At 46.6% G+C, this 21786-nt stretch overlaps 1 protein-coding gene across 3 annotated transcripts in view; it reads left to right on the top strand.

The window, feature by feature from the left end:
• Atg7 (autophagy related 7) overlaps positions 1-21786 on the top strand; it is a 199514-nt gene that overhangs the window by 36259 nt on the left and 141469 nt on the right. For all 3 annotated transcript variants that reach the window (XM_055604315.1, XM_055604313.1, XM_055604316.1), the window contains 5 exons: positions 13213-13301; positions 15164-15285; positions 19295-19385; positions 20179-20323; positions 21309-21467. In XM_055604315.1, coding sequence (XP_055460290.1) covers positions 13213-13301; positions 15164-15285; positions 19295-19385; positions 20179-20323; positions 21309-21467 — 606 coding nt within the window. The remainder of the gene's footprint in view (positions 1-13212; positions 13302-15163; positions 15286-19294; positions 19386-20178; positions 20324-21308; positions 21468-21786) is intronic.

Genomic DNA, 21786 nt, shown 5'->3' on the forward strand with positions numbered 1-21786 from the left:
GATCTCTGAGTCTGAGACCAGCCTGGTCTACACAGTGAGCTCCAGGACAGCCAAAGCTATGTAGAGAGACCTTGTCTCAAAAAAAAAAAAGATCAGCACATTGTGAGTATTCATCATATAACAGGCTCCTGGTATCTAAAGGGTGCCTAGCATGTAGTTGGCCCTCAGTATGTAGCAGGCACTTAGTACATACCCACATTTATGAACTCTAATGGTGCAGTGGTGGGGTACCATGGCGGGCCCATACCGAGGTGTGCCCCTGAGAAGTTACACCATGCAACAGATCTGGAGTAAGAAGGTTTATGGGGGGAGGGAGAGTTGGGCCTGGAGAAGGGGAAGAGGCAATGAGCAAGCCGTGCATGCAGGCAGACATGGGAACAGAGCCATGAGGGCAGAGAAGAGGGCATGGTGCAGAGAAGGACAGAAAGAAGGACAGAGAGAGAGCTGGAAACAGAGAGAGAGTTTAGGGTGGTGGGCAGTCTTTTTATGGGCCGCATACACCTGTGGCACCTAGCAGTGACAGCAGGTGATGACGTACTCAACTGCTGGGTCTCTGAAGGCAGGCCAGCGGTATCGCCTGGGTGCTCACGCTCACTTCTTTTCCTCCCTCTGTTTTCTTACCCTTAGTCCCCAGCATATGTAAGAGACTGTGCAGATCTTGAGTCTCCTCTGAACTCCTGCAGGGTTCATTAGACCAAGGACCTGTGTAGCCAGGACCACCGCCCCTCCCTTGCTTAGAACTATACCATCGATCAAGGTCAGGTCTCAGGAAAACCCAAATCACTCAGCACAGTGCTGACCGCCTCCCTGCGAACTAGCGCTTGAGAGATGCTGCAATAGCGGTTCTCGTAGAACCCAAGGGCAGAAGAGGCACCAACATGAAAAGTTAATGGAAACCGAGGGAACAAAACAAAAGGCCTGAAGAAATGAGGCATTGATACACCATTTGTCACCTGTGCTGCTTTATATTCTAGAAAATGTCAGAGCAGCCTCGTACTCTGGTGACCTCACTGGAGTTTGCCAGCCTTCCCTTCTGTGGTCTTGAGTGCTCCCATCTACCCTCCACATGCATTCTCCAGCCTGTGGCCACATCCCTCCTCTCCCTGCAGCCCTTCTATACCTGCTGGCTTCAGGATAAAGTTGGTATGTCCTAGCCTAGCCCAGCCTCATCTCCCACTGCTCTCTAAGGCAAAGCCTGTACTCTGCCTAAAGCATGCCCTCTAAATACCAACTGCTTCCACTCCATCCTCTGATAGACCCTTCCCTTTGCCTACCTCCTGTCACTGGATGGTGCCTCACTCACCTGATTCATATCTCTGAAAGTGACAACTCAGCGTGCTGTTTCCTGTCCTCTTCTGGAGTCCAGCTACAGCCTCCTCCCTAGCCTTTGAGTTCTAACATGATGCTCATCCTCTGGCCCAGGTCCCAGGCAGCCTGTGCACACTCTCAGCACAGCTGCTGTGGACTCCACATGTACTGCAATCTGGGTGCTCCAGAGACACCTGCTGGCAAAAGCAAAAGAAAGGGCAAGTCCATCATGGCCTGATGCCATCCAAGCAGGCTTCCCAAGAAACTGGAGCTGACATCCTTAGGCCCATGACTTCGGTAACCATTTCCTTCCATAAGACACACTTGACTGCCTCAAGCCTGAATTCCCTATGGCCCCCTCACCACTTTATCTAGCTACCTGCTTGTCCAGTCTGAACTCAGGACCTTCCCTTGGAGGCTGTTGCTCCTCTTACAGGTACAACCACCTCAGAGTGATCCTGCTTCCATACTCTTGCTGGCTATTTCCCTGTTCCTCATCACACAGTTGCTTCCTGTGGCTCTCAGGTCCTGGACATCTCCGTCTGCTACCTGTACCTTTCTGTCCTCACCCCAAGCTTGGGGTTGCCTTTCTTCTCTGCCACTGAGTGACTTCTAGACTTTGTGGATCTATGGCCTCTGATCCATCCCTCGTGCTGTCTGAAGTGATCTTTTGTGGTGCTTTCCAAATGAAACACTGAGTGTCTTCACTCTGCGCTCAGCAGCTGAATTCTTTTCCGACATTCCTGTCTTCTGATGGTGACTGTGGGGGAAGCCAGCTGCAGTTTAGTCCACATTCTCTCCCATGGGCTTTTGGCCCATCCTTTTGCCTGTGGCACCCTTTTCTGCTCCCTACCCTCACCACATGCACCACTTTGCTCTGCTGAGTGCTTGCCCTATGGATCTGAACACTTACCTACTTCCTCCAGACATTCTTCTCTCTTCCATACACAGGCTAATTCCTCCTGTTCTGGATGCTAATGCAGCCAGTCTATCTCTGTTGTATTTATTTGGTGCAACTGTCATTCTTTGTTTTCTTGGTGAGCTTTGATTTTAATCCTTATTTTGAATGTGTAGATTTATTAATTTAAGATTTATGACCTTTTGAGACAGGATCTTACTTTGTAGTCCAAGCTGGCCTTAAATTCTAGATCTTCTTGCCTGCCTCTTGATGCTGGGATTATAGGTGTGTACCATACCCAGCCTCCTTTATTTCAAAACGTTTGTTTGTTTGTTTGTTTGTTTGTTTGTTTGTTTGTTTATCTTTGACAGGGTTTCACTATGTAGCCATGGCTGTCCTGAAACCCACCATATAGCCTAGGCTGGCCTCAAACTTATCAAACTCACAGAGAACCTTCTGCCTCTGCCTCCAGAGTGCTGGGACTAAAGGTGTGCATCCAGCTAAAAGTTTTGTTTATTATTATTGTGCATGTGTGTATGGTGTGTATATGTATGTACAAAGGTGTGCATGCCATGGCATGTATATGGAGGTCAACAGCTTTCTCCTTCTGCCTTATTGAAGGAGGGTCTCTTGTGTTTCTGTCTTCTGAGTACCCTAGGCTAGCTGGTCCATGAACTCCAGGTGATACTCTTATCTTGGACTCTGATCTTACTGTAAGAATGGTAGGCTGTAGTACACACTGAAACATCTGGCTCTCTGTGGGTCACCAGGCTCACCCAAGCACCGTTACCTGCTGAGCTGTCTCATCAGCCTCAGCCTCCTTTAATGTTATCTCCTAGGACTATTCTTTTGTCTCTGTGTGCCCACCATTGCATCTAAATAGTAGAGAATCGTGCCTAACTTGTAAAGTAGGATGGGAGAATGAACCAGGCATGAGTGCCTTGTGGGGAGGCCTGGAGGTTTCATATGAGAAGACTAGTCAGTGCCTGACATACAGTAGGCCTCCAAGAAGTAGCCAGAAGCTCTTGGTATTTCTTACAGTGAGGGCTTTTTGTTTCGTTTTGTTGTTTGTTGTTTGTTTTGTTTTGTTTGTACTGAGCATCAATCTTCAAGTATCTGCTAAAAGCCACAGATTCTCTCTATAGAAAAATAATAGCTGCACTCAGGTCCTCATTTAGGGGCGTGTGCTGGTGACTGAACTCACAACCTCATATTTGGTAAGAACTTTACCACTGAGCTATGCCTCTATCTCACGTGGGAGTATGTAGCTCAGGCTGGCGTGGAACCTGAGATCCTTCTGCCTCCGCCTCCCAAGAGCTGGGGTTGTAACCCTGTGCCACCACACTCAGCTTTGTTTGCTTTTAGAGTAAACCTTGTGTATTTTCATAGAACCTTTTCTGAGCATTATTTAAAACAAAAATTGTCCCATATTCTGTCTTATGTAGCCTTGTAGAATAATACCATAGCTATCCACACCCATTTTTAGAAGATGTGTAATGGTGGACTATCTTTACTATTTTTGACAGCTAGCTTTCATACTTTGTTACTGCTTAGATTATTTTTATGTATAAATTGTTCCTTCCCAACTCACCTCCTACATCTTGATATATCTCTAAAGAAAAGCTCTTTAATAAAGAATCACTAAGTTGAGGAGATGAACTCTTAAAAATTTGAATTTTGTGTGTGTGTGTATGTGTGTTGGGGGAGGGGGAGGTTGTGCACATGAATGCAGTGCCTGTAGAGTCCAGAAGAGGACATCAGATCCTCTGGAACAAGAGTTACAGGCACTTGTGAGCTGCCACATGGGGACTGGGAAACATACTTTGGTGTCTGCATAAAAAGTTTGTGCTCTTAACCACTGAGCCATCTCTCCAGCCCTGAGAGTAGAAGTATTTGTGTGTGTGTGTGTGTGTGTGTGTGTGTGTGTGTGTGTGTGTGTGTGGTGTGGGGGGGTGTGTGTGGGTGTGTGTGTGTGGGGGTGTGTGTGTGTGTGTGTGTGTGTGTGTGTGAATTGGGCAGGGTGCACTATGGAGGTCAGTAGACGTCTTGCAAGAGTCAGTTCTCTCACAGATCACCAACCGTGTGAAGCTGTCCAGAGAGCGCTTTTATCCTGCGACCTATCTCAGCACCCTCGGACATTTCATGTTCGTAGTCAGTGGTGTGCTGGTTCATGTCTAACCACTGGATTTTGTAGCATTTGCTCATTTCCTCTGCATTAGCATTCCCACCATGGATCATTTCAGGATACAGAACCCTGAGTGGAGGAGAGGTGATCAGGGCTGGGTCTCACAAACCCACTAGAGCCATGTCCAGATTGCTAGTGCCAGTGACCACTGCCCCACACCACACTGCTGCTTTCCCTCCCACTGTGTGATTTCCCCAGCACCGGATATTGTATGTTTTTACACACTTGGCAGGCTTGGAAATGCCCCCATTTTAGTTCTTATTTCCCGAAAGAAGTGTTGCTTCCAAATGGACAGAGTTGATCCACAGTGGCACTGCATTGCCATGGAAAGCCATCCCTTTCAGGCCAGTTCTTGTGATGGTGTGGAGAGCATCACACCGCCTGTCCCCAAAGAATGCTGTGCTCATCCTCCTCTGGTATAGTTCCTGGAGTGGGAAGTGCTTCATAGTTTCAGCACGGTTCCCCTGCAGAACTCTGGCTTCTATCAGCTGCTAGCCGGCCCTGCTCTTCCCTTAGCTGCCACTTAGTGTCAACCACTGCTTTGTGTCTTCGTTGCAGGCTGTGACCTTGAGGGGCATTTTCTTCCCTGTGCTTTTAAAAGGAATGAGTCTCCTCTGTTCGTTGCCTGGGACATCAAGTGTTTGAGTATTAAAAGCAGCCATTTGTATGGAATCCTTACAGGAACACTCTCCAGCTGAAGACGGTTAGGTTGACTGTTTTGCCCTCTTCTTTCTCATGCTGTAGTTTTCAGCAAAATTGCTCCATGGATCCAAATTGCCAGATGCCAGCTGTGCCTTTCCACTAGACTGCAGGCCCTCAGCAAAGTAGAACACTTATTTATAAACCTTTAAAGCAGTCTTCCCTTTTCATTCTGTTTTGCTGCTTTGTCATAAAAGGAAATGATTTGGCCAAGTGCATGCAGTTTCTTTGTGGCAAAGCCAGGTTTAGAACCCAGAGGTCCTAGTCAGTGTTTATTTCTGTCATTAAGCCTGTTCGCCTAGCACTGTCTGAGATAGTTTCTCCTGTGACTAAGGCTCCTAGTTAGCTCCTGAAACACCAAGAGACTGTGGAGTCCCTTTCAAATCCTTAAAGAAAAATTAAATAATACTACTTTGCCCCTAATCAGATGGGTTCTGTCATCTCCTGTGTGGTGCATGCCTGTCTTCACAGGAGAGCTCCCTTCAAATGTTTTCAGCCTGACCACCACCCCTATACCCACTTTGTGGGTACATGGTAAATGTACCAGTCATCCCTGTTCTATATAGTTCATCTTAGGTCAAAGTGTTCTAAGAAACTGATTCCTGATCATTTCTGCTCAAAGATTTTTTTATTCCCTTTCTGCCTAGAAATGCACTTCTTCTCTGAGGCTGGGCATCTGTTGCAGCATGGGGTATAATATTCTAATTTATATCATGTATTGGTTCCAACCCTACATGTGTGGATGATGAGACCTAAAACCAAGAGAGTATTGGCCTTCATTTCTCTGCCAGCTATAAAAGGATCTGGGAACTGACGATGGGGCAGTCTACGGTGATGGGCTGAACTGAAACAGGATGGAGGGAGGTGATGGCAGCTGAGGGTGTGTGTGGCGTTGCTATGGTTACTGCTTCTTGGGTAATAGCCCCATTCTCAGTCAGTGCTGAGTGCAGGTGAGAATCACTTGAGAGATGAGAAAATTAAAGCTCAGAGACATTAAGTCAGTTGTCAAAGGTCGGGAAGGAGTAAGTAATATAGGACATTCTGCACAGGCCCACTTGTTCTCTTTCTTTTTCTTTTTTTTTTTTTTTTTTTTTTTGTCACATTTGATAGCTGAAACTTAAATCTTCAGAGGAATGTCATTTTCTGGGTTGATACTGAAGGTCTTTCTAAACACCTCTCTGACAGCCCTTAGACCCTGAGGAGCTGAGCTGCATAGGGCTCTGCTGTTCTGTGCCCTAGCTGTGATTCCTCTTTTCTCTATGATGTCATCCAAAATTCACCATGTCTGAAAAGAGGCCTTTGAGAAAAATCAAGTCAGCACCAGTGCTTTTTTCTCCTGCCTTCTTTTACTCCCTACTCCTCCCTGCACCCACTTTTTCCTTCTCTCCTTTCCTCTCTTTCTATGCACCCATTTTTCCTTCTTTGTTTCCTCTTAGGAATAGAGATAAACCTCATACTTCACTCTAGCATCATATAATATAAGATAAACATACTAAAATCTACAGACCTAAAAAAGCTAAACACTAAGGAGGACCCCAGGGAGGATGATTACATCTAATTCAGAATGGCAAACAGATTCCCTGTGTAGCCAAGAATGATGTCAAATTTCTCATCCTCCTGCCTCCACCTCTGAGTGCTAGGATTATTATAAGTGTATACCACTGCTCTGGCTTATGTGTTGCTGTGGATTGAACCAAGGGCTTCCTTTACACTAGACACCGGGTCCCCAGACCCTCACCCCTTTTGTTTTTAAGGCAAGGGAGAAATTTCCTTTGGGTCTTGAACTCAGTTAGCTGCAGAGTTAGCGCACACCTGCTGGCAGTGGCCAGTGCCCTTTCCACTTGTGTAAGCCTACTGTCTTAGTGTAAGCCATTCCCAAGAAGGAGGGAAGCCACTTTCTCCCCTCTCCCCCTTCTCTGCTGTGTAAAGGGAAGCATTAAAAGGAGGGGCAGCAGGAGGGTGGCAGCTGGCAGTGTAGCAGACCGCCAGAGCAGAAGAGCTCAAGGAGAAGCCTGTAAATCAGCTCTCAGAGCCCTCTTACTCGCCAGGCCCCCCTCTCATCCTCACCCAGACAACTCTAATGCTAGCACTGACACCGACTGAATGCCGAGAATGGACAGAGAAGGAAGTGGAACCTGAGGATGCTGTGCTCTTCTTCTGTATGTGAGCTTCCCACCTCAGTCACTCAGGCCCTCCCCAGCTAGCTGCCCCAGGACCCATCCCCAGACACTGGGAGCAAGGGGGCGGGGGTAGTGGAGCCTGGAGAAGCTGACTGGTTCAGTTGTCTGTGCCACTGCCAGATGAAGAGCAGCAGGCACTGTGCTAGGCACCACAATGGAGGAGTTCAGCGCACTGCCCCTGCCCTCAGTGCTTCCAGACCAGCCAGAGGCACAGGGATGTCCCCATTCTCAAGGGCACACCTCTTGCTCCCAAAGTTTCTAAAATCAGGAGTGTCTTACGGTCATTATGCATATTGGATGTGGTGGTTCCTCCTTTTTCCCTGCCTAGCCTGATTGTGTGTCTCATCATGTGTGGTCTAAGACATAATCAGTTACAGTGAGGAAAAAAAGTGCAGTGAACCTCACTATAAGCAAGCATGTTTTTGCTTACACCCTGTAAAGTGTTAGAGCTGGGACGATTGTCCATAAGAATGTTCTAGTGTCTGCTGAGCACATAATGACTCTCCCTCAGGGAGGTGGGGGATTTGACGGGACGTGTGCCTGAGTGCAGCCAGCTTCCGGGTAGCTATGGTAGGGTAGTGTGCATCCGTCCATCCTGGAAACTACCACACACTGTTGAGTAGTGGTCTCCAGCCATCGCTGGAACCTGGAGAACCAGTAAAGGGCCTGAGATCCTGGCTTCTGTCCCCAGTGTCAAAACACACTGCTGAAGCCAAATCCCAAGCTGGTTCATCAGAACCTCCGCACTTGGAGCCCAGGCAGCAATAGTTTGTAAAGCTCCCCCATGGGGCAACTAGGCACAGTTTGAGAAGCAGAGCCATGGTGGGGTGAGGGGAGCATGAGTGCTGAAATCTGGGTGAATCGCAAGCTGAGGAGACGCTGAGGGCTGAGGTTCCCCAGGGGACACCAATGCCCCTGGCTTCCATACCATGGTGAAGGGCACCGGAAACCACAGAGTCAGTCCAGGGGTTTTGAGGACATGAGAAAAAGCCCCATAGGTGTTTTGTTTTGTTTTCTCTTGGCCCCAGCTGGAGTTTGGTGCTTTCCAAACTCCAGTTCATGGACTGAAGCAGCTGTGTCAGAATTACTGAAAAGTTTGATGGAGATGCAGGTCCATAGGTGCCTCTTGGAGGCCGAGAGGCTCCTGCTGCTGTTAACAGCACCGGGCACATGCCAGGCTCAGTGTGCTCAGGGTCATCTCACTAAATCTCCACAGCAGCCCTAGTAGGTGCCATAACTTTCCTCACAATTTACACAGGGCCACCAAGGCCCACAGGATTGAATGCCTGGCCTTGCCCTGCTGAGAGGCAGGACTCAGCATGACTTCGATAGCTCCGTTCATAAAAGTTTTCTGTCAGCAATATTCTGCTGACAGTATTGCATCCATCTGAAAAGAATCTATTTGTAAGTAAGCACGTATTTATCCATTTTCCCTGAAGACATATGAAGATGCTTCTAGAAAAATCTTCAATTCTAGGACTGGGAAGTTTTTTAAGAAAGTAACAAATGATTATAAAGGATATCTGTGAACTAGTGTGTTGATTAGATGCTGGTGATATTTATTTTCTGAGAATGGACAGATGAAGACTGAGTGCTGACCTATCCTCCAGTAGGACACAGAAAAGGCTTTATGCATCTCTGCCACAGAACACCACTCAGCCACTACTACCAGCGGCTGAGGAGTATTCACAGGCCAGGAATGCTTATGCGATGAGAGACACAATCTTCATCTACAACATGAGCACATTTCTGTTTAGAAGTTGCAATACAAACATATTCATAAATGAATAAAGTTAGGGGTAGTTAGCTAGGGTTTCTATTGCTATGGCAAAGACCATTAACCAAAGCAATTTGGGAAAGAATGGGTTTATTAATTCATGATAAATGTAATTTATATAATCTATCGTGAAGGGGCGGGAAGGCAGGAACCTGGGGGCATGAAGGGATGCTGCTTCCTGGCTTGCTCTCCTTGGCTCAGTTTGCTTTCTTACCCATCACAGAACTGCCTGGCCAGGGGGTGGGACTGCCAGCATTGGGCTAGGCCCACCTAAGCCCACCACATCAATCATTAATCAAGAAAATGTACAGACTGACTTGCCTATAGAAAATCTGATGGGTATGTTTTAATTCCTCTTCTTAGGTAACTTTAGCTTGTGTCAAGTTGATGGGGGGGGCAAAAAGGCCAATCAGAACAGTAATTATGCATGAAGATGTGGACAGAGGTTTCTTGAACTGTTGACAATATAGTATGGTTGCAGATTTTTTTTTTTTTTCAGTCTAAAGTTTGTGGCTAACTTAAACAAAAAGTAGGACAGAACTTGGGTGTATTTGCACACACCATTAACCCCCGGCACTTGGGAGGTAGAGGCAGGCAGATCTCTGTGAGTTCAAGGCCAGCCTGGTCTGCACAGTGAGTTCCAGGGCAGCCACAGCTGCGTAGTAAGACCCTGTCTAGAAAAGGAGGGGTGGTGGTGGTCCTATGGCAAAAGGACTGACTGTGCAAGCCTGTTGAGCTGAGTTCAATCCACAGAACCTATGTAAAGGCGGAAGAAGGATCTGACTTTATGCAGTTGTCCTCTAGCTCTACATGTGCATGGTGGCACACGCCATTCGTTTGTCCACAGTGTCTTTCTACCTCTACATTCCTCCTCCACCTCTCCCTGCCCAGCGCACACAGAAATTATATTTGTGTTCATGAGCCCATATCAGCCATGTTTCTATGTAACCTACATTTGGCTTATAAAGGAAATCTATGGCTTCATGGTTCTCTGCCAGCTATCTTTCTGCCTCCTTCCCTCAGTCCCACTTCCTTCCCTCCTACCCATTTATGTCCAGCCTTTTGGCTCATATTTTTTTGTTTTGTTTTGCTTCTTGCCAGTGCTAGGAACCAAATGCTAGACCCGCACATTCTGCGGCAAATGCCAGCGAGCGCCAAAGTCCACCTCAGCCTTTGTTCATTTATCTCCCTAACATTCAATAAACATTTACTAGATAGCTACTGTATGTATAAGATCATAGAAGGATAAAAAAGAGTCTCCATGCTCTCTAGACACTCAACATCCTCTTTATCATTAAAACATAAACTATTATTTTGGAACAACTTTAGATTATAGAAGATAGCTGCAGGAACTAGAGAGATTGCTCAGTGGTTAAGATCACTGACCACTTTTCCAGAGGACCAGGGTTCAATTCCCAACACCCTCATGGTAGTTCACAACCATTTTAAGTCCAGTTTCAAGGAATCTGATGCCTTGGTAACTTCACACACAGTACACAGACATACATCCAAGCCCAACACTCAAACGGAACGTGGGTGGCGCTGCAGAGAATGCTCAGTAGTGAAATGCACTGCTGCCCTTCCAGAGGGATTTTATTCCTAGCATCTATGTGCCAATTTACAACCGTCCATAATTTCAGTTTCAGGGGATCCAATGTCCTCTTCTGATCTCTTCGGACACCAGGCACTGGCATGGTACAGATTGATGCATGCAAGGAGAACATTCATACACATAAAAAACAAAAGAAATGTTTAAAGGTAACTGGGTAAATGTCAAAAAGAAGATAATTGTAAAGGCTGGTGCAGGGTTCCCGTCTGTCCTCATGCAGTTTCAGTTTTCAGTAACCTTGCTGCCTTTCATTACTGCTGCTGTTACAGCTGAGAAGCCAGGGCTGCTGCGTACTGCTGGCTTCCCCAGTAGCTCCTTCTGATCCGGAGTGTCACAATGCAGTTTTTCTGTTGTCTCCCTAGTCTCTTAGGTTCTCCAAACTGTCTCATTTTGATGAGCTTGACAGTTTGACTGTTCAGCTGTGTTTCAAAATGGCTGTTTTCCTACTGAAATGTGCTTGTGGACACACACACATACAAATTGTTAAGACAAAAAGAAATAAACTAATCCAAAGATGGCACTAACAAAATATGAAGTCTGTTTTGCATTGGCCAACTATTCCTGATCATAAGGCTTGCCTGCAGTATGGCTGAGATCCCCAATGCCAGCATGTATCACTTGCAGGTAGCATCTTAGTGAGGGGGCGGGACTTTGTGTCCAGTTCCCCTGCTCAGTGTTGGTATTGTGTTTGGTTTGAACCAGTGCAGGCCTTGTGTGTGCTGCCACAGTCTCTGTGAGTTTCTACATGTATCCATCCTGTTGTGTCTGTTTCTTTGGAGCTGTCCACCACCTCCAGCTCTTAAAATCTTTCTGCCTCCTCTTCTGCATAGCGTCCTGAGCACTGAGGAAAGGATTCGATGAAGACATCCCATTTAGGGCTGAGTGCTCCAAAATCTCTCACTCCCTGCACATTGTGCAGTTGTGGGACTCTGTTAATTCCCGCCTACTGCAAGAAGAAGCTTCTCTGATTGAGGGCTGGGCAATGCTCTGACCTGTGGGTCTAGCAGTATGCCGCTAGGAGTCATTTTATTGCTGTATTCATTTACCAGAATAATGGTAGTAGGTTTTCCCCTGGACCTGTGACTGGTCTAGTTTCATGTCAGTATTTTTGTCTTAATGATTTTTAATAGTATGCTTATTTGTGTTAATATTTGTTTTGTTTTAGGGAGAGAGGACATAAAGTTGGGTGGGCAGGGGAGGTGGGGAGAAGTTTGGGGAGGGGAAATAATATGATCAAAATGCTGTATGAAAAAAATTAAATAAAATTAATTATTTAAAAAAAAGATTGTGGTTTGGTTTGGTTTGGTTTGGTTTTAAAGAATCCCAATGTAATCAAGTTCTCCTACCCTACCCACCTCCCCAGGGATCCCTGAAGTCCACATGCCACCCTTGGTTACAGTTTTCTCCTGTAAAGTTACTATCTTTCCTTTGGAAACAAATCACTCAGTTCTTCTCCCGAAGAGGGCAGCATCCATGCAGTGTTTGAGCCCTTATTTTATTGACTTATGGGTGTGGGATCATCGATTTCCTTGGCAGAACCAACGCTATCATTTAGAGTCTGGCACATACTAGGCACGCGCTATGCCATGGGGCTGTTGATGCTTAATATAGTTTAGGTCAAGTCCCCATTGTAACTTAGCTGTCCCTCTGGTTGCTCCCTTTTAGACACTCAAGTTCCTAGGCTGCTCACCTCATCTCCCCGACGTGACCTCATTCTTTTGTTGTTGTTTTCCTTGAACACTTTCAACTTTCTAGTACCATAAGATGGTCCAGGCGCGTCTTGTGTTTTCTGCCGCAGCCCTAAAGTCGGCCATGTGTCCAAGGTGCCCTGATTTCTTTTATTGGGGAATAAAATTAGAGATCAGCACCTGGGTGTCAGGTGCCAGTGCATTTTGGCAGAGAGGAGACAGAAAAGGTACATCCCACCTGCAGTGTGTGAAGGCTTGTGGGAGGAGGGCAGCCTCGGGGTGGGGGTGGGGCCTCCCCAAATAAAGCCTTAGCTGAAGGACTGTGATTTGAAGTCGAATGGAATTTCCTCATGGAAATCAGGATTAGGGAGCAGCGGGGGAGGTGGGAGGATATGTGTTCCCAATATCCTGGCATCTACATTTTAACTTGAACCGACCATAGACTCAGGGCGCTGACCTTGTTCTGATTTTCTTTCTCATCACACACAGATGAGCCATTCTTACAGCTTGCATTTCTTTAGGAGGGTTCCCCTGTAAGTCCTGAAGGTCGACTTTCCTCTGCCCTCTAGATCTGCTCCTCCGTCCCTCCCTCCTTCCCTTCCTCCCTCTGCCCCTTTCTTCCAGTCTTTTTTCTTTCTGAACTCTCTATTCCCACTTTCTCCACGCCCCACACCAGGCTGGGGAGCACAGAGGAAAAGATTCCAATTCTTGTCTGTCACGGAGTCCTCTTTCTATCTAGGGTGAGGTCCTGAGGCTTTCTTCTCTTCCCTTCAGTCTTCTGCTAACTGATTTCTGTAAAGTGTTAGCCATGTGTGGTATGTCAAACTGACCTGGTGTGTGGATCTCAGCAAGTGTTTTCTGTTCACAGATAACAGTTGGTGTGTACGACCCTTGTAACCTAGCCCAGTACCCTGGATGGCCTTTGAGGAATTTTTTGGTCCTGGCAGCCCACAGATGGTATTTACATGTGTGTCCATGTCTGTGTGTTTTGTCTGTATATTTCCCACAATAAGTACATTGATTTCATTCCTGTCATGGAAAATAGAAAATAAGTCAATTAAATTAGTTGTGGTTCAGTTTCTACCTCTGGTACTCTTAAGCAGGTCTGCTAGGGAGCCCCAGCCCCAGCTTGAACTATGCTGGAAAGACTTAAACTGTGGTGATGTCATTGCCAGAGGCTGTGACACTGACATTCTCCAGCCCACCCCCCTTCCTGCTCTTATAGACAGGAATTTCCTATTGCTACCACCCCCACCTTTAACATTTTCCCTAATCCTAAAATAATAAGAAGGAGTATTGGGAAGGGCCAACTTGCACTCAGCATCGGGGCTGGAGAAATGGCTCAGAGGTTGAGAGCACTGGCTGCTCTTCCAAAGAATTTAATTCCCAGCAACCACATGGTGGCTCACAAGCATCTATAATGAGATCTGGTGCCCTCCTCTGGCCTGTAGACATACAGGCAGACAGAACACTGTACACATAATAAATCAATCTTAAAAGAAAAAACAAACAAAAAAAAACAAGGATAGAAAAGACTCAGCATCATTGGGTGTCAAGGAAATAACATGAAGACTTTAAGAGGTTACAGCTCCATCCTCACCAAAACCACCTAAGGAAAGCGACCCTACTGGGTATAGCTGAAATGGAAGGCAGCAGAATTCACTGGATTCTGCAACGCTTGTAGCAGGATCTGGCAGAGTTAAAAACACCCCATGGCTCTGTGGTGGCCTTCTGAGCTTGTTGCTCACAGGGGTGCAGGCGGGAGCCAGTCACACAGACAGGTGCGCGCGCGCGCGCGCGCACACACACACACACACACACACACACAGTACTGTCTGTGTTTAGCAGTACTGTGGTTACTAGCCCGAGCCTCATGTCCTTCCATTACTAATGGATGATAGAGCCACAGGGACTCCTCATAGCAGCTCTCCTTTCTGAGCATATCTCCCTCCATGCATGGCTTTTCTTCTTCTTTTTTTTTTTTAAGGTTTGTTTTTATTTCATCAGTGTTTTGCCTCCATGTATGTAGGTGCACCACATTTGTGCTTTTTTTTTTTTTTTTCTTTTCTTTTAAGACAGAGCTTAAGCTCTGTATAGCTCTGATTGACCTGGCACTCACAGAGATCTCCCTTCCACTGCCACCCAAATGCTGGGATTAAAGGTGTGCACCGCCACAACCAGCTATGGATGGGTTTTCAAACACAAATGTTGAGTAAATTAAGCCAGCCTAAAAGAATACATGTCGTGATTTATGTAGTTCAAAACAGGCAAAGCCACATGAGGACCTAGCAGGGGATAGACCAGATAGGTGTGGTCAAGCTTAGAGGGATTGTGTGGTTTTCTTTGTGTTCACTTTACTTAAGTAAAAATGTTTACTTCAAAATATAAAGTTAGACAAATATTGACGGTCCCCAGAGAGACTGGTTCTGTGGACACTCAGCCAGTCCCAGCACATTTGTTGCAAGTGTGTCTTCCTGCTGCTGGTCAGGGCCTTAGGGGTCCCTTGTTAAGATCTTGGGAGCATCCCACCCCAAGATTTAAAAGCTTCCTTTTCCAGAATTATCTGTCTTCTATGTGATTGCTACAGAAAATTCGCCTGGGGGGGAAAAAGATTCCAGCTAACTTGGCAGTCAGACTCTAAATGCACAGACAGAGGCAACCTGCTCAAAATCTTTCCAAGGTGAAGGGGGTCAGACAGGAGTGACTGCACGCCTCGAACTCTCATCAGCCGGCCTGGAAAGCACTTATGCTAGCTTTTTTCTCTTTTCTCTTTCCTCCTTACTCAAATGAAATAAACATGAATCTGGCATGGACAACAGGAGCGGCAGTTTCCAGTCCGTTGAAGTCCTCTGCTTTCGGGACCGCACCATGCAGGGGGCTAGAGACGTGTCTCACAGCATCATCTTCGAAGTGAAACTTCCAGAAATGGCATTTAGCCCAGGTAATCGGCACGTCTGTGCGAATGTATGTAATAATGAGTGACCAGACCGGCGTCCTGCCTACAGCTTCACAATAGCAGGAGAGAAGGCACAGCTCCCACCTCAGGGGCTATGGGCGCACCTTCCCGGAGCACGGGGCGGCTTGACCGGAGGCTGAGCTCCAGCAGCTTCTCCAGCGGGGGCTTTTCCAGTCTAGGGGGTGTTTTCTATTTTTATTTGTTGAGTTGTTGATCAACATGAAATCTTTATTCATGCCTCTTCCTCTGGGAAGGGGAACGTCTCTGATTAATTATGTGTTTGTTCATTGCAAGTGTGCGGCCCTGTCCTCCATGGAGCATCGGTCAGCAAAGAATACATCTCCTTCCCCTTCTCATATCTTCCCTCACCCTTCTAGATTAGGAAACAGTCCGGGAAGCATTTTACCAACAGTGCTAGATGTGTCTGTACGTAAAAATGCATATACAGAGCATATGGACAGACATGTAACACATATGCACTCAAGGTAGAAATCACATCCAAGCCTGAGTGAGTGAGGAAAATGCCCACACCATGAAGTGCTGTGTGTGAAGCGTGTGTCCTGTGAGATCTGGGGCTCTGTCAGGCTCACTGAATCCCCTACAGCCATGTGATGTGCATCTGCAGAGTGCCTCCGTGCAGGCAGGCAGTTTTCTTCAGTCCTCGGGTGTGCCTTAGTGTGTGCATTGGGTAGTGGGGACACCTTGTCTCTTCCAAGGTGCTGAAGTCAGGACCCAAGATTACCCCATTTGTTGTTGACTCTGTGCTGCAGCCTGGAGATCTTAAATACAACAGGAGAGGTGTGGTCCAGAAAAAAGCCACTCCATTCAGAGGCTTCCTGAGTAACATTTTAGTTTGGCGCCCTCTGCTGGTGCATCCTGAAATAGCTCCCGTGGCGGCTCATTTAAGATGCACTGAATTTTCTTTATTAAGTTGCAACTCGAAGATTATTGGGTATGGTATGTGGAGTGTCACTAAAAAGCAAAGCCAGGAGGATGTGTTCAGCAGACCCCTTTCCCATGCTCCTAATTTTTCCTGAATTTTTTCCCGTGGGAGACATGCTGCCTCTTCCTGTGTCTTTATCGAGCTGCTCTGCTCCTTTCTCTGGCTCATAGTTGCCCCTGCCATTCCTGCTGTCCAACCCCAATTAATGAAGGTTTCTGCCTCTCCATCTTCCTTATACCCCATGTTGAAGAGTGGTTAGCCACCTTAGAAGGGGCATTTTCCTTCTGTTTTACATATAGTGTCTCCAGTTAGCTGCACTTAAAGCTCTATGATAAATATTGTGAAGACTTACTTAGCATCACAACATGAGTCCAAGACGTTTCCATAGTCACACTCCCCAGTGTAGCCATGTGCGCCATAACAACATCACACCACATGGCACAGTGGTCCCTCAAGAGTCTGTTGCCTAGTGATCTCGTGGCCACTTAATTTGTGTGAGTACACTCTGGTGTTCTCAGAGTGGGACAGTCAGCAACCTGTCATTTCTCAGAACTCACCTCCATGATTAAGCGACACATGGCTCCCATCCAAGGCATCCCATAGTTAGAACGGCAGCCATGTGAGAAGTGCTAAGGCCTCCATAGCTAGCAAAAAGCTGCTCTGGACACTGGCTGGCGCAGGTGTGGCCACTGCTGGCTTCTCACTCCTGCCCCTGTGCTCTGCCTGGTTCCCAGCTGTGAGTGGACACGTCTCATTCACAACATGTTCCTCCGTCATTCGGGCTGTGTGTTACAAGGACGGCTTATATAGAAGCATATGTATAGGTTACTGATCTTCACATGTATTTTTCATTATTAATAAGCTCTCAGAGAATCTAATTTTCTTAGCACTGGCTGTAGCCAACCAGGCACGGCATCACACACCTATAACACCAGCACAAACAAGCAAATGGAGAGAAGGGAAGGGGAGGCCTGTGTATGTGGGTGTTTCAGTTTGGAACAGCCAGTTGTCTCAAGTATTGTATGTAAGGGGGAGATCATGGCTGTCCTGGCGGCAGTATCAGAGGGGCATTTTTCTATCTAACAGAAGAAGAGTTTAGAATAACGACTTCATGTAGAAAATGAGTGAGGCTCTCTGAAGTCTTCACCTGAGCGTTAGTGTGAGCACGTGCATGAGCTTGTGAGTGGGCTTGAGTGTGTCCTTGGGTGAAAGTGAACATGTGAGTATGTTAGTGTGTGCATGAATAAGCGTGTGAGTTCATGAGGGTTTCTATAATTGCATGTGTACATATGTGTCTGCGTCTGAGAGAGTATTTCATATGTGTGGTTTGGAGTGTTGGTGTTAATGGGTATGCACACACATGTGTGTATTTGTGGGCTTATGTGAGTCTGTACTTGTATGTGACCATGTATAAACATGCACCTATGAAAATTTATGTCCGTATATGTGCAAATGTGAGGGCCTTTAAGTATATTTGCATGAAGGTGTGTATATATGTTTATGTGTGTAAATGTACTCCCGTATGTGAATCCATGTGGCTACACCTGTGTGTGAGTATGCATTTGTGAGCCTACACACACACACACACACACACACACACACACACACACACACACGTACTCATGCACACACTAACGTACTCACATGTTCACTTTCATCTAAGGACCCATTCAAGCACACTCACAAACTCATACACAGGCACACACTGTATGTGGGGGGGGGGGGGAGTTGGTATGGGCATTTGGGGGTTCTGCCTTAGTGTGAGAGCGTGTATGCATATGTGACTGGGCATTCAAGGTTGGGTGCATACGTGAATATGGGTGCACATTTCTCTGTCGATATGTATATATATGTTGGCATGAGTATGGATGGACACGTAAAAGACTGTGTGTGTGTTTGAGTATTGCATACATGTCTATATAGGTGAGTGTAAGTGTGCATGCCTCTGTGTCATTGTGTTTGTGAGTGTGGGGTTATCTGAATGTGCGGGTGAATGTGTATGTAAGAGAGCATGTGTATCCATGTGTACACACACACGAGTGTGACGCTGTCAGAGTGAGTTTTGTCAGTGTGTATTTGTGGGTATCTTAGTGCAGATGGTATCTGAGTGTGCAGGAGTTGAGCATGAACGCATGTGTGCAAGAGTGTACAGTGTGTGTCTTTAGGTTGAAACCATGCATATGTTTTGGCGTGCATGTGGGGTGTGAATGTATAACTGTGTAAGTGTGTGTGTCACTGATGATGGAACTCCGTCATTGCAGCTTTCACCCACGGAATATTGCTCTACTACCAAGCTGTAGCCCCGGCCCCAGCCCCAGCCTCAGTCCCAGCATCTTTACTTAAAGCAGACGTTGGAAGTGATACTGAAATGTAACTGAGGCTGAGTTCTCTGCTCAGGAGTTGGAACTTGATTCTGAATAGAGGAAAGTCTTTGAGAAATGGAGCAGACAGAGGTCCCACAGCAGCAGAAGGAATCATGAGAGGTCTTGTGGCCCTGAGGGATTAACTCCAGGATGTAGCGAGGGTATTCCACAAAGTAACAGATCTGCAAGTGTGGAAATAACATCTCAGTCTTTGTAGCACAGAATAGAATTTACTTTGAAAAGTTCTGGGACTGGGGTTCCTGGGGCTTCTATAGCAGGAGTTAAAAGAGGGCTCTTGGGCTGGAGAGATGGCTCAGCAGTTAAGAGCACTGGCTGCTATTGCAGAGGACCTGGGTCCAATTCCCAGTACCCACATGGTAGTTCAAAACTGTCTGTTACTCCAGTTCTATAGGACCCGATGCCTCCTTCTGGCCGCTGAGGGCACTGCACACCTGTGGTGTACTTTGATGCAGACAAAACACTCCTACACACAAACTTTAAAAAAAATAAAAAAGGAAGGCAGTCGCAGAGAAAAGGAGAGGACAGAAGGCTAAGTAGAGGGAAGAAGCGGGCAGGTGGGATGAGAGGGTTCAGTCTGTAAAGCACTTGCCACACCAGGGTAAAGACATGAGTTCAGCTTTGTTTCTATTTCCCCTTTAGTAAACTTTGTGTTTTATTTGCAATTAAGATTGCCCTAAAGCAGTTGGCTGGGAGAAGAACCAGAAAGGAGGCATGGGACCAAGGATGGTGAACCTCAGCGGATGCATGGACCCCAAAAGGTAGACATGACCCACCCTCCTTGTCTCCAGTGGGTGTGGTGGCCGACGCTGTGCTGTGTCGTTCAAGCATGCTGGTCCTGAGCCAGCCACTGCTTGTCTAAGTTGTCTTGAGGGCTAGCATGAGAGTATCCTGAGACATGTATGGCTTCTTTACTCGTTTCCAGCTCGGACTCTCAGACACCTGGACCTCACCTTTTCTAGTTGTTACTATTATTGTTGTGTTATTGTTCTTTATACAGAGTCTTACTATGCAGCCCTGACTGGCCTGCATTTGTGGAGAAGCCATTTTAGATTCAGGGATGAGAATCCACTCTCCACTCACCCTTTATTAACTTTTTGTTTGTTTGTTTGTTTGTTTGTTTGTTTGTTTGTTTTTTGGTTTTTCAACACAGGGTTTCTCTGTATAGCTCTGACTGTCCTGGACTCCCTCTGTAGGCTAGGCTAGTCTCAAACCCACAGAGAGCCACCTAAGTGGTTCCCAAGTGCCGGGATTAAAGGAAAGTGCCACCACTGCCCAGCTCATGATGGCTCTGATTTCCCTTTCACCTGGCTGTTGGGAGTACCATATAGAAATTTCACCCCGCTCCAGAATCAAGAAGGACAGTGGCATGTTTTCTGTGTGGTAACCTTTCTCCCCCCTTGTTATCTACAGGCTTCGTCTTATTCTTACTGTGATTTCAATGGCCCAGTTACTTCCCTCTTGTTCCTCGCATAGACCACGCCTCTCTGTTTGAAATGAGGCAGGAGCAAGCACGAGTGAGTGGCTCACCAGCATATCAATCTTGTGTTCCAGGCTGGCCGAGTCATCTGTGGATCTGAACCTCAAGCTGATGTGTTGGCGATTGGTCCCCACCCTGGACTTGGAAAAGGTCGTGTCTGTCAAGTGCCTGCTGCTGGGAGCTGGTACCTTGGGGTGTAACGTGGCGAGGACACTGATGGTGAGTTTGGGGGGGGGGGCGGGTCTCATGGACCCTGTCAAACTATGTCTCTTGATTTCTATCACATGATTGTCTCCCATTTCCTAGATTCCCTTGTGCCTCCCTCCTACTCCTCTTTGCTCTCCTCAGCATCTTTGTCATTCTAAGAGAAGTCTGTAGCCATTGTGAGACCAAAGCAGGGAACACCCCTCCAGCCACAGCCCCAGCTGCCTTCCTAAAAATAGTTAGATTTCACATGAGGATGTCATAATTGATGCCAAGAGTTGTCCTGGCTGAAGGAAATAGAGATCTTTCACAGGCCTTGTCACTTATCTGTTCATTTATATTTGTAAAAACTGGCTCAGAGCCTGCAATTTATAAAAAGTTTTCTTTGTAATGTATTAGTCCAACTTTAAAGCCATATGGTCCCATAACCTGTGAGGAAATATAAGGAGTGGAAAGATGGCTCAGAGCTTAGGACCACTGGCTGCTCTTGGAGAGAACCTGGTTCAGTTCCCAAGTATTGCGTTCTTGAAGTACTCTAAAACTGCTCTCCATCGTTCACATGGGGACGACTTGCATGTCATTTTTCTGAAGACTTAATTGAGGTTCAAAGTGAGCTTCCAGAAGGGTTGATATTTATACTTAATTATTCAGTAAGAGAAACCAAAGACATCTGGGGCTCTCGCCAACCCTGAAACAACCCAGTGGAATTCTCACATTCTTCCTGTAGCAGCACTGTCAAAAATAACACCTTGTGAGTGAGAATTACTCTGATACTTTCTGCTCTAAGCACTGTGGGGATCCAGGCCCTGTCATATAATTATTTTGCCTTTAAAAAAAAAAAGTTGACATCTTAGCGATGAAGAACTGAATTTGTACAATTTACTTTCTACACTTTCCTATATTCTAAGGTTCCCCACTGCTCAAAAGCAAAACCCTTCCTAGAGACTTCTAGAAAGATGTGCTTGTCAGGGGCATACCATGGTCTCCTGTTTCCTTGCAGGGCTGGGGCGTCAGGCACATCACATTTGTGGACAACGCCAAGATCTCCTACTCCAACCCCGTGAGGCAACCTCTGTATGAATTTGAAGATTGTCTCGGTGGTGGCAAGCCCAAGGCTGTGGCTGCAGCAGAGCGGCTCCAGAAAATATTTCCCGGAGTGGTAAGTTGATGATTTGGGGGAACATCTATATTTTCTTTCCTGTAAACTCTGTAAATGTTTAAGTCCTAGGTATGCTGGGGAGTGATCTCTGTGGCTTTGGTGACTGACAGCCAGATGTGTGTTACAGCCTGTCAGACAGTCTTCATATGACCAAGCCTGCTGCCTCAACTCTATGATAGCCTTTTAAAAACACTGCCAAGATGTCAGGGATGAGGGGTGGTCATTGGCTGAAGCACTTCCTGTGTAAGCATGAAGCCAGGCATAGAAGTGCTTGTGTGTGTGTGTGTGTGTGTGTGTGTGTGTGTGTGTGTGTGTGTGT

Source organism: Psammomys obesus, unplaced genomic scaffold (assembly GCF_907164565.1).
Source record: "Psammomys obesus unplaced genomic scaffold, mPsaObe1.curated_primary_1811, whole genome shotgun sequence".
Classification (NCBI taxonomy): Eukaryota; Metazoa; Chordata; class Mammalia; order Rodentia; family Muridae; genus Psammomys; species Psammomys obesus.